The 13,966-nt window shown below is 35.9% G+C and overlaps 1 protein-coding gene across 1 annotated transcript; it reads left to right on the top strand.

The window, feature by feature from the left end:
- Positions 1–6,803: 6,803 nt before the first annotated feature.
- On the top strand, positions 6,804–12,043 carry LOC120627409 (cadherin-related tumor suppressor-like). The gene is made up of 3 exons (XM_039895411.1): positions 6,804–10,440; positions 10,516–11,957; positions 12,032–12,043. Exons 1-3 carry the CDS (start codon positions 6,804–6,806, stop codon positions 12,041–12,043), a joined length of 5,091 nt encoding a protein of 1,696 aa, XP_039751345.1.
- Positions 12,044–13,966: the final 1,923 nt, after the last annotated feature.

Here is a 13,966-nt window from a genome sequence, read left to right as displayed (position 1 = left end):
TAGTTGTTCCGAAATAACCTATCTACGCATTTTCACACCGGTACCAGAGCGTTCTTATGAGATGTTGAATTTACTCTCTTGTCTTTGCATCCTAGTCTTTTTTACTGCAATTTTATGTTGTAATAACTATGAGTGATACAGTTTTGTTCTCTGGGCCTCATAAGCAGGCTCAGGCTAACTCAGCGGGCGATGGAGAGAGCTAAGCTTGGAGTATCGTTACATGATTAAATAAAGATGAGGAGATCCGCAGAAGAACTAGAGTTACCTGCCTGTGGACAGCGGATCTGTGCTGGAATGGCGATCTCGGAACCGGTAAACACATTTCGTTGGAACACCCCCTATGAGGTGGATAACACCAAGTGAGTCGCAGGGAGCCGCTGGACCCAAGCTGCACAAGACCGTGGTATTTGGAACTCCCTACAAAGACCTATGTCCACTAGTGGTAGTCGTGGATTATAATAAACTGGCTTTAGAAAGTGTAGATTTCATGTTTCCTTTTTTATTCGTTGGTTTTAATAAAAATCTTAATTCCTGATAAAAGATACCTATTTCATAATAACATAAGTTTTCATAATAACATAATAAGTAGGGTGTGTAATGTGTATGCGTAATAAGCAAACAAACACACATTCCATCATCATCATATGTAATAGGATCATCTTTAAAGACATAAACTGGTAAAATTCCTTTTACTTTGCCGTAGGTAATAGATTAATAAACGTATTACAATATCAACGTTATTTTTTATTATAGGATTTTGCCTGGTGCCACGATGCCGATGTTAAGATAATTTTCTCATTTAAAATGGCTTGAATTTCTGCTTAGTTGCCATTACTGAAATGGCTTGAAAATAGTTTTTGTAAGTAATAGTACTACGCGCCACTAGAAGTTAAAACATGTGGTTGGTATGTGAATTTGCGAAAATTCAATATTGGGTGTCTTACCTGCAGTCTTACCTCTACTGTAAACTGTAAATCGTGTCTGGCAAAAAAGTTTTAGGACCTCTGCTTTAATTTTTCATAACTTTCAGTAATTATGCGTCCCCACGATACGATAAATATTTTCAAAATAGATAAACTATATATACTAATTTTCTTTCAAACTTTAGATTGAAGTCTTAAGGAAAAGAAAATTCAAATTTAATTGCTTAAAACCAGTAAAATAAAAAAAAATTGTACGTAACTCAATATTCTTGGTAAGGACTTCCTCCTTTGTCCTGATTAATTTAAAAATAGAAAATTCATTTTGCCCATCGTTATTGTTGTAGCAGATGCAAGATAATAATTGCCTTTCCCAGAGCCTTTTCTATTATGAGTATTCAATGCACGTCTCTCTGTTATATAAACGCGGTAGAACCTACCAGAGACCTTTGTTTTTCTCTCCACCGGCGTCGTATATAGATAAACTAGCTGTGTTTTTAGTACCGTGGGCGGGAGAGGGTTCTATTTATAGAAATGGCATTCAGACTTACAATGTCGATTTTCAGAAGACCGTAATATATTACAACTGAAAGGAATCCGTTCTCCTGAAAGTTTCATTCAACAAAAGGTTTGTTTTGTATCAATATATGATACAAAATATACATATATAAAGGCTTATGTTTCTGTGTAGAGGCCGATCGACGCACTTATATATATATATATATAAGTAGTACTGTACAGACTCTCCAAATGATTACATTTTAATATAGGGGAATAAGTTATAAGTTTGCAGCAATAATGATGTGATTGAATTATTGATACCACAATGTCGTATGTTCAAGGTTCAATTTATGAACTCCTTTAGGTTATGTGGGTGATTGAACTCATGTAAAAATCACTCTATACTCTAGCTTTTATACAAGATTCCTTCCATTCCTTTTTAAAACTTGATAACTCACACATATCCTCTTTCATGCAATCCATGCATTCATCTCTTCTTTGAATATCCTTGAAGAGAGGAAATCATGTTAGATTTTCCATTCACATTACCTGCTTATACAGTGCTAAACTACGACTCGTCATCTTTTTCAATTACATTAAAGGGATTAAAAATACATGATTTTAAATTTTTAAACAAAAAGTATAACATTTGGATGTCGAACATTCAGTAACATTTTACTCTTGTAAAAGATCGCTATGAAGCATAGAGCCACCAAATTTTACTCTCTATATATCTTGCTTTATCGGGGGGCACGGCAGTGCGATAAAGCAAGATATATATGTAACCATTCATGATTTATTTAATAAATTGTTTTTGTTAATAACTGCTCACATTTAACTTCACAGGCACTGTTATTGCCTACCTATTAGTCGTCACAGTTTTAGATAACAATAATATAAAATTGCATATATATATATGATAGTTTGTATCCTACAATCTCAACTTGGCAAGCGATGACGCAGTCCAAGATAACAGCGGGCTAACCCGTTAGGGGTATAACAGTTATATCAAACCTATACCTCTAGTCAGATTCTACGAGGTATAGTACCCAAATACTAGATCGCTTGACGGTAGGTTGGTAACTAACCGCGGTTGATGCCTCCCACCAGGCCAGACCAGAGAAAATCAACAAATTACGCCTGCCGCGGATCGTACCTGGGACTTCCACTCAAAAGACCACAGGGCTAAGCAATGCGCCGGGGAGGTCATCGATGTAAAATAATGTGGTATATCATATACTTAACTATATAGAAAAATTTCCACAGCTGACATAATCGGATCAATATAATAATAAGCATATCCTTAATACATATAACCTTTTCCAAAATACACGATCAATGAATAAACTCTTCCAATTTTTGTTATGTTGGTCATGATGATGATTTCAAATTTTCCAAATTTTTGTACGTAACAGTTAATATGAATCATAGAAAAATACACAATAACAATAATAATACTGTTATTTTTATAAGTATTACGTGCGTCAAATAGTTTAATGATACTGTCCAGTGACAAAGAAATGTTCGTCGGAATGACGTAATACGTAATATTATGCTCTGTTGGTATGAGAAGCAAGCCAGCCAAGTTTAGGTCTCTTTCCATTCATGAGTAGGTCCTTACGTCAGCACATCCCGCTGGGAGGCGCGGTCCCCCCCTGGGTGAAGCTGCCGCGGCGCTAGTAGGGGGAGTGACGTCAAACGATTTAAGCAACAAGTGCTTCTACAGAAAATATAGTTAGTACGAATAGGTACTGGGCTATTTTTAACCAACCGAAAAGGGTTCGTGAATAAAGGCTATTCTTATGGCCGTTACGTAAAAGAAATAAAATGAGTCGTAGTGCATGATCATAAATAGGCTGTGAAATCATATTGTCTTACTTTTATATTACAGTCAAAAGCTAAAAAATCCATACCAATCCATATATATAAACACCTTTTGTGTTATATGTCCAATATGATACCCTATACTACCGCGCTTGCAATTCAGGCTTAATTTTCACTCATGCCTACCTTAAGCTAAATTTGCATTCTAGTAATTTGTAGCCAAACAGAAAAATAATATAATAACAGAGCCGTAAGAGTTTATGGCTAAATTATATTATTCTCAGAACAGAAAAATCTACGTTATATTAGATTTCTTAAACCACGCCATCTAGAATGCGACGGCAGGACTACGTAAAAGCTCAGGTTAACAAAAGTTTCACATAGAAAGCAACCTTAGTTCACTGTCCAATTAAAAGCGACGCGTTCGTGACCCGTCTGTGCTATAGATGGAGTTGATTTTAGAATTTGGTTAAAATAAAGAAGCAATTTTATGCGAGTACTTCAAAGTTTAATTTTAAAAAGAATTAAAAAAGAACGTTAAGTAATAAAATCTTTTTTAAACATTGATTGTATTGTAAACTTAAAACAACATACAAATTACAAAGAGAAAGATAAATTTCTATACGGAAGTTTTTATAGAAATTGATGTCTCGAATTATGGGGTATACACTGGTGGTAGGTATACGTGGTATGTATATACCACGTGAATGTTATTTAGAGTTTTCTAGCTAAGGCCATAGCAATAATTATATTTATTAAAACTTACGGTCGTGTGACATTTCAGGAGCTCTGACAACCGTCCTGTGCAGTGGACGATTTTTGCAATTGACTGCAAATGATATGCGTAATGAAGGTTCGTTTGATGTAATATACCTACATTAAACTACTAACCTTAATAACCTTAATATTATATTTGATATTCTGTATGAACAAACTCTTACATTATAATGAATTAGCAACTTACACCGATAAACGCAGCGTTCGTAGGCTCCCGTCAAAGTGGACGGGTGGCATTAAGCGAGTCGCAGGGAGCGTAAATAGAGTTACAGTAAATTTGGTTCATGAATATTAAAAAATAAAAAAAAAAACAACCTTAATTAAATGTCAAATTAGATTAAAATAAACACTACAAACACATAGAAAAAAATTAATAACCAATCCAATGTAGTGCTCCATAATTTATATTGAAGAATATATTTAGATGATTGTTAGAAAATGTTGGAATAAATAAATTGGTAGAATTTCACTAGATTACATTAGCTAGGTGATATTATCTCTCTACCGTTTACACATTTATCATGTAATGTGTACATCATGAGTGCCATCTTCGGGCCTACTTGAAGGAAGATATTTTTAACTTTTTTTTATTTTTTTTATTCACCTACAACTTAGTGCTTGACTGCAATCTCACCTGGTGGGAAGTGGTGATGCAGTCTGAGCTGGTAGCGGGCTTACCTGTAAGGGACTGTGGTAGTAATACCCCTAATCGGTTTATACGCGACATCACACCGGAACACTTAATCGCTTAACGGCACGTCTTTTCGGTAGGGTGGTAACTAGTAACGGCCAAAGCCTCCCACCAGACCTTGACTTTGACTTTATCTGTGAATTATTGCATACATAAAATCGTTATTTAAAAATTTTCCTGTATTTTTAGTGGTGGTTAAAAGTGTATATATTCATTTAATCATCAAGTGATTTTTATTTTTAGTTACATTCACAGTAAATATTCCTAATTTGTCTACTAGTTTTTCAGCTTAACGCATTTAAATAAAAGAATTCTTAAGATTATTTACATAAATTAAAAACGCACAGTCAATATACGTGTTGCTGGGCATAGACTTTTTCGAGTGGGTGCCATACCTCACGTTTCTCTGCCTTCATCATCCAACATCCCGCCACATTTTTAAGCTATTGATCGTTTACTGCACTTACAAGCACACAACTTATGAGCCCCTGCTGCCACCAGTTCTGACGTCCACATCCACATCCTTTGGGATATAACGGGGACAACTCTTCTCTAATTATATTGCTGCAGATTTCATCCCGCTGTCTGAAAGATACCTATCATAGTGTCCAACCCATTACCAGCCCACTACAGGGTTTCCTCCCTATATAAAAAGGGCTTAAAGCCGAAGCCCACCACGCCGGCCCAGTGCGGACTCCAAAGTCACTCACCTTTGATAAGATTGATTGATTTGATTGATTGATTATGGAGAATTCTCAGGTATGCAGGATTCCTCAGTACGTTATTCTTCCACGTTGAAGCAAGTGATTTTTTTATTGCTTATAAATTAGTAAGTATTGTAAAAAGATTAAAAGTAAGAAAATGTTAATGGTTAAAACTAACGTCTTGTGCAATTCATGCTGAAAAATTTAAAATTTTGCCACAAGTACCTACCTACATTAATTCATAGCATTTCAGCACGTGGTCAAGTATCCAGAAATGTACTCGACGACATTAAACTTTCCCAAAATCGGGAAACAGACTACTACTCGTTTACTCAGTAGCAAACCCTTACCGCAAACAAATAATAAAAAAAACCCTTTGTTTGTTTTGTTAATGTATATTTTTCCGGTTTATTTTATCAATTTAGGTACATATTTAAAATTCCATAATCAACGTGCTATGAAACATTTGAATTTTTAAGTTCTTCTAAAAGTACGATTAATATTGATTACTTACGTAACTATTCAATATTGCAAGTTCATTCAGATTCCTACAAAAGACATCAACGCGCGCTAACCAAATGACAATCCACGTTAAACTTAAAGCATTATAACTACCTATATAATTTAAAGTAACGATAGAATTAGATAAAATTAAAGTTTATCAAAGTTAAAATTTATTATTACTTTATCATATTAACACATCGTTTAATATAATTGTTAACAGTTTTACTATTAACTTGTATGTTAACTTCACATCATACATATTGAAAAATACGACACCAACAGGAGTAGGTAATCTAAAATATTTTTATTGCATGAATGATAAGTGTCCCATGAACAATAAATAGTAGAATCCTTGGGCGGCCATTATCTTTGCATCATCATCCCGCAGCTACGGTCTGAGCTTTAAAAGTTGCGGGAGGGCCGAGGCGCAAGGGGGTTGCGGGGCGGCGAGAAAGCCTCCGCCCGCCAGTACCGTGCCGAGCGTGACGCAACCTGCATGCCCGTTCCGTTGCGTAAACTACACCAAAAGTGACAAAAACTTGACAGAATAGTGTTATTAAACTGTAATATCTTTAATAACTCTATTGTTTTAATGATACATTTTCAAAGTGTATCTAGTTATTGCTAAATAAACCAATTAGTGGCCTGTAACTGGTGTAAATAGTGAGTGTCACGTGTGTTTACGAATGAATGTGACGGCGTAGGCGCAACGGCTGGTCGCACTCTCTGTGAGATATTCGAGCTCGCGCAGGTCGTCGCGGCCATGTTGCATACCTGAAGCGAGCGAGCGCGCGTCACTGCGCGAACGGGACACAGTAAGAGTTTTAGCTGCGGGTAACTTTCGCTGAAGGAGAGCAACTGTGCGATGTTATCAACAGTGTCATGACTAGGATGGGGCGGTGGCACGTGGTGCTGGTCGCGCTGGCGCTGATCACCGGCGCGGCCGCTGGCGCCGCCGCCGAACAGATGCAGTCTCGCGCTGTAGACACCGGTGTCGACCTTCGCGTGCCTGAGGCTCAACCTATCGGAACGTTTGTTGGAAAGATTCCAATTAAACCAGGATTTACCTATCGTTTTAATGAACCTCCAAAAGAGTTCATTTTGGATCCAGTGACCGGCGAGATAAAAACTAATGTGATTCTTGACCGTGAAAGTGTGGATCGTTATGCGTTTGTCGTTTTATCGAGTCAGCCTACGTATCCCATTGAAGTTCGACTTCGCGTAACGGACGTTAATGACAACTTCCCTGAATTTCCTGAACCAATTATAGCCGTTGCATTTTCAGAAAGTGCAGCGGCAGGAACAAAGTTATTATTAGACGCTGCTACTGATATGGATTTGGGAGAAAATGGAATAGCTAATGATTACAGAATCGTAGATGGTGATAATGAAGGGAAATTCCGTTTAAATGTTACTGTGAATCCAAGCGGACAAACTTCCTATTTACATTTAGAAACTACAGGCAAGTTAGATAGAGAAACAAATGATTTTTATATCTTAAATATTTCAGCGCGGGACGGTGGCAATCCACCGAAATACGGGTACCTACAAGTAAATGTTTCTATTTTGGACGTAAATGATAACCCGCCAATATTTGATCAAAGTGATTTTTCTGTATCTCTTAATGAAAGTGTACCACCTGGAACTACGGTTCTAAAAGTAACTGCTACAGATAGTGATTTAGGAGACAATAGTAAAATTACGTATGAAGTGACCGATACTGAGAAACAATTCGCAGTAGATCCGGAATCGGGTGTAATTACAACTATCAAAAAATTGAACTGTCCAAAATACTGCAGCAATACGACATGTAACATGACCTGTGTTTTGACAGTTATAGCAAAGGATCATGGAGTACCGCGACAAGATGCTAGAACATACGTCACTGTTAATCTTATTGATGCAAATGATCACGATCCAGTTATAACTTTCACTTACGTACCACCGACGGCAAACTTTGCTACAGTAGATGAAAATGCCAAAAATGGATCACTTGTTGCAGCAATAACTGTTACAGATTTAGATGCAGGATTAAATGGTATTACAAGTGTAAACATTGTGTCTGGAAACGAACTATATCATTTTCGTCTAGAAAACTCAAGCAGTGTTTATATCGTTCATGTTAATGGTATTTTAGACAGAGAAGAAATTAGTAAATACAATTTGACTGTGGTTGCTACAGATCAAGGTGTACCACCACGCACGGCCACTGCATTCCTTGTGATTCATGTGAACGATGTAAATGATCATGAACCAGTATTTGAAAAGTCAGAGTATTCAACAGTCTTAAGTGAATTTGCGCCATCTGGTACTTATGTGGCAGGTATTACAGCGTCTGATGAAGATTCAGGTGTTAATGCCGAAATTTTCTACGACTTCTATGATGGAAATCAACAACAATGGTTCTCAATAGATCATCTCACTGGTTTAGTAACAACAAGATCTATATTAGACAGAGAAATCCAAGGGACTGTGGAACTAAATGTGTCTGCTAGGGATGGTGGACCTAATCCAAAATGGGCTTACACGAGACTTAAAGTAACAATATTGGATGAAAATGATGAAGCGCCAAATTTTCCTCAATCTCAGATAAATGCAACGCTTCTTGAAAACGTGAAACCAATAAAAGAAATACTTATACTAACAGCATCTGATTATGATCAGGGGACAAATGGTTCTGTGTCTTATTATCTGTCGTCAAATATTGAAAGGAAATACCCTAATACATTTATCTTAGACGCTATCACTGGGCAATTAAGTGCAGCTATTGAATTGGATAGAGAAAGAATACCTCTGTATGAGATTCATGTAGTTGCTAAAGATCAAGGATATCCTCCCCAGTCATCAACAACTACAGTATTTCTTAAAGTTCTTGATGTGAATGATAATGATCCAGTGTTTTATCCCAAAAGGTATTTTAAAAGTATAAGAGAAGACATGAATCCCGGATCGACGATCCTTCAAGTAAAGGCTTTGGACTTAGATGAAGGAGATAATGCTAAGATTATTTACCAGCTCGAAAGTGGAGGTGATGGATATTTTGATATTGAGCCAAGTACAGGATATATAATTTTACAAAAAGATTTTCACAAAGCTCCTAAAGCAATTTACTCCTTAAGAGTTTCTTGCAAAGATAAAGGTAATAGACGAGCTATTGAAGATGCTATTGTTGAAATAATAAAAGCATCACAACGCAAGAATCTAGAGTTTGATGGTTATAATGGTTATAATTTTAAAATAGTGGAAGATGTGGGAACATTAAAAACTCAGCTTGGTCGGTTTGTGGGAAAAGTTAATACTAGAATGACAAGTGACACAATATCCTATTATATAATCGAAGGTGACCAGAAACATGTATTTAAAATAGACGAAAAAAGTGGAATAATTACAACAGAGTCAAATATTGACCGTGAGGATAAAATGACTTACAGTCTTAAAATTATGGCAAAAAGTGGTCAGTCGTTTGGGATTACAACGGTTAACATTTCCGTATTAGATGTCAATGATAACTATCCGATTTTCATAGAAGGAAAAGATGAAATATTTATACCTGAAAATATGGCGGTTGGACAAGAAGTTTATTTTGCTAGAGCCACAGATCGAGATTCAGGATCAAACAGAACGGTCTCATATAGCTTAAGTTATAATGTAGATAACAGTTTTCGAATATCAGAAACAACAGGTGTTATTTATTTGAACAAAGCTATAACAAGTGAGCCAGGTTCTGTTTTGCCAATTGAAGTGACCGCTACTGACAATGGAAGACCAGTTCTTGCTTCTAATCAAACAATATCAGCAATAGTAAAAGATGTAAATGATCACACTCCAGTCTTTGACCACACTTCATACGAAACATCCCTCTTAGAATCAACTGTTGTAAATACGAGATTTTTTGCTATAGCAGCTTCAGATGCCGATTTAGGGCTTAACGGTAAAATATCCTATGCAATTATTGAAGGAAATATGGACGGCAAATTTGGCGTCTTTCCTGATGGTTATCTTTATGTTAGAAGTCCACTTGACAGAGAAGAACGAGATTACTATTCTTTAACAATAATAGCTTCTGATCATGGCAAACCTCCAAGATCATCACAGGTTCCAGTTGTGATTCACGTTTTAGATGAAAATGATAACAGTCCACAGTTTACTAATACAACATTTATATTTAAGATTAAAGAAAATGAACCATCTGATACTTTTGTAGGCAAATTAACAGCAACAGATAAAGATATAGGACGAAATGCTGAACTGACTTTTAGTTTACCTATTGTTCAGAACGAATTTAGAATCGATTCCCGAAATGGTTTTATCAGAACATTGAAGACATTTGACCGAGAAAATTTAGCACAGAACACTGGACAAAATTATATAACATTGACTGTTACAGTAAGTGATAATGGAAAAGTTAAATTGTCTGATTCAGTTCGTGTTACCATATATATTACAGACGTAAATGACAATGCTCCAATTTTTACTAGAACGCCGTATTCAGTAGAAGTTTCTGAAGGTGCTGCTGTGGGTGCTTCCATCATGAGAGTATATTCTTCCGACGCTGATGAAGGACTCAATGGAGATATTTACTATAAGCTTATAGGAGGTGACGACCTTGGAAAATTTATGCTTGATGAAGCTACTGGACAGTTGTCCATCAATAAGCCTTTAGATCGTGAATCAGTTGATCATTATATGCTTACAATTATGGCGCATGATTCAGGACTAGCTTTACGTCTTTCTTCCACAACTACAATAACAGTTGACGTATTAGACGAGAATGACAATGCACCCATTTTCTCTCAAACACAAATGAAAGTTGCAGTTTTAGAAACTGAGCCAGTAAACAAAAAAATTATTCAGTTTCATGCAAATGATGCAGATTTAGGTATCAATAATGAGCTACAATTTTCTATTACATCAGGTAACAGAAAGGAAACATTTTTTATAGACAGTTACTCTGGAGAATTGTTTCTTCACAAACACTTGGATTATGAAGATTTAATCAGCTATATTTTAAATATAACAGCAACAGATAACGGAAGCCCTAGTCTATCATCGAGCATTTCATTTACAGTAAACGTAATTGATGCAAATGATAATGCACCTGTTTTTACTAACACTGCTATTGTGCGACAAATAAGAGAAGGAATTCCGACTCATACTCCAATAGTTACAGTAACAGCTGAAGATCCAGACTCCGGTTTAAATGGAAAAGTTTATTACTCAATTACGCATCAAGACCCGAATGATGGCAGACGACATTTTGCAATAAATAATTTAACAGGAGTTATTCACACGTTGTTACCAATTGATAGAGAGAGCACAGACACTTTTAGAATAACTGTTGTTGCTTATGATAGAGCGGAACCAGCTTCTTTGAGACTTTCTGCAGAGAAACTAGTAACCGTTATTGTTGAAGATATTAATGATAACGCACCAGTCTTTGTCTCCATGAATGCGGCTGTGATCAATTCTGAAAGATTAGGTCGAAGTTTGAGTCGTGGAATATTCATTATGAATGTTTTGGCTCGAGATATGGATTCTGGAACAAATGGTCTCGTTACGTACAAGTTAATTCACGGCGGTAATGACATGTTTGATTTGCATAGAAGTAATGGAGCATTGATGTTACGCTATCCTCCCGCTTCGCCTGATGCGAGATGGAATCTCGTTATAAAGGCCACAGATGAAGCAGTGTTAAGTGAACAAAGAAGTACGGAAACATATTTAACTGTTATAATGGGTGGAACAGAGTTAGAGGGTATAACATGGGCAAACGTTGGGTCTATTTCCGTAGCTGAGAATGAACCAGCTGGAACTGCTGTGTTAAACATGACTAATAATTTCAAAGGTGGCTTAGAATATTACATAGTGAATGTGACTGGTGATAATAAACAAGTGGATAGATTGTTTGATATAGATTCGTCCTTAGGCATCTTGTCTACAGCTGTGACTCTGGATAGAGAAACAGGTGTGGATCGATATGAAGTGGAAATTTGTGCCGTTTCTACGGGATCTCCTCTGCAATCTACTACAACTAAGGTAAGATTCCAAAGTTGGTCTTATAATTCTAATTATAAAATAAGGGTGGTAAAAAGAGCATTCTGGTGTGACAGATGTCGTGGTGAACCATATTCGAATGAATATGGGTAGGTTTTGTTTATTTTAATGCGGACAATCCAATTAACTTCGCACAATCGTCGGTAGAAGACAAAACATCGGCACCATACTGTTGTCGAAATAAAAATAAATTTAAAATCGAATGCTCGTTAGCGTACGTCGGCTGGCGAACTCTAATCGGAGACTCTAAATTAACGATAAGCCGTGTCTCGCAACGATATCTCAACGTTCGTTCTGAAACCTTCTGAAGATTAAATGAAACATGGATTTTGTTTGTAATTTGTTTGTTTCGTGTTACTCAGTGCAATTAATAGCACCGATTAAAAGAAACAATATTTATAATAAAATATAGTGTTAGCCTAATTACGAAAGCATATTTGTGTGTGTATTAAGAATATTTGAAGAAATGTGTTATATGTGTTATGTGATTGGAATTAATGTTCATATTAATATAATGTTTAATTAATTATTAGCCCACCAATCCCCACTGGGCCAGAGTGGTCGACTAGGGCCTGAGCCCCTTCTCATTGTGGGAGGAGAGGAGATAATACTCTGAAACCACTCTAGTGGGCCGTTTATGAATGATACGATGATGATAATTATTAATACATATTATAATAAAAATTTAACTCATGCGGAAACTGAATAGGTCCGAAGCTATTCCGAGGATAATCCACGGGTCTTCAGCAGTGGCGTGCACTTCATACATGCACGAAAGCACTGCATACCCTAAAATTTATATATATAACTCGTATAGGAGGAGAATTTTCGCTGTTTTATGCAATTTTCCTGCTGTATGCATGCCCTGGTAAGAAAACAAGTGCACGCCACTGGTCTTCAGCATTCTATAAATATATTTAACTCTTATTTTACTATGGGAACCCTATACAGTTTGATACTATAAATTGATTTAACTAATATCAATTTAGCTCAGCAATGTGTGTAATATTTTAACATTTAAAACTCACTTACAAACCATTTTATTATTAAATTTTCTTTATACATAATAATTGAAAAATAAAACGCAATAACAATGTATCTGACGGTTAAAGAATTTACTCCACGAGGTAATTGTACCATTTTTAGTTTGAAGAAATGTCATAAAAGCAAAATCGTATAAAGAATGCTCGTAAACCTCTCGTTGGATTACGGCAACGATAATGCTTTTACTCTTTGTCACATAAAAACTGAACCCGAGCTTATGGTCTTAAAAAAATGTTCAACTTTATTAGTTTGCAGCCGAAAATTTTAATAACTTCGAAACATTATTTTTCTGTGAGAATGTTCGTGTTAGGTCACTTGTGGAATTCCGTTCTCAGTGTGAAATGAACTAAGACCGTATGAGAGAACCGTCGGTGTCTAACAGTAGAACTTTAGTAGGCTGAGACTTATGATAATGATATCCATACCACCAATTAAGCGTTCTGGTTGAAGATGCAGGTTTGATAGGTAGGTACTAATTACAATTAATTTAAACCTTTCCAATAATAATTAATCATTGTATTAATTGAATTGTTTGTTATTGAATTGATTGTTAAAATGCAAAATGTAAATTGTTGATGTTGGAAAAGAGCAACTGCTGAGCTTCTTGCCGGCTTCTTCTCGGTAGAATCTGCCTTCCGAACCGGTGGTAGAATCACTACAAACAGACAGACTTGACGTTTCAAAAGTGCTTATATTAGGCCTACTTGAAATAAATGAATTTTGAATTTTGAATTTTTATTATCTATTTTGGCCGAATACACGAATCTTTCTGCCATCAGTAGTTAAGCATTTGTAAGATTTCTATTAAGGTATGGAATTAATACTCTACCCTGTTTTTAAATGAACGAAGGTTGTCTCTTTTGAAACTCCATAAAATAAATAACAGTAAAATTGTTCGAAAATATTTATACTTATTAATTTTTCTAAATGTTTAATTAACACCTTTA

The sequence above is a fragment of the Pararge aegeria genome, chromosome 11 (genome assembly GCF_905163445.1).
Source record: "Pararge aegeria chromosome 11, ilParAegt1.1, whole genome shotgun sequence".
In the NCBI taxonomy this organism is placed as follows: Eukaryota; Metazoa; Arthropoda; class Insecta; order Lepidoptera; family Nymphalidae; genus Pararge; species Pararge aegeria.
Note: the sequence above shows the minus strand (reverse complement) of the source record. Positions and strands in the feature narration are given on the sequence as shown.

Bases quoted from the DNA above. Each gene is read 5' to 3' on its own strand.
- LOC120627409 (XM_039895411.1), top strand. From the start codon at position 6,804: ATGACTAGGATGGGGCGGTGGCACGTGGTGCTGGTCGCGCTGGCGCTG. The intron at 10,441-10,515 runs GTGCTTCCATCA...ATAAGCTTATAG, and splicing joins TTCTGAAGGTGCTGCTGTGG to GAGGTGACGACCTTGGAAAA.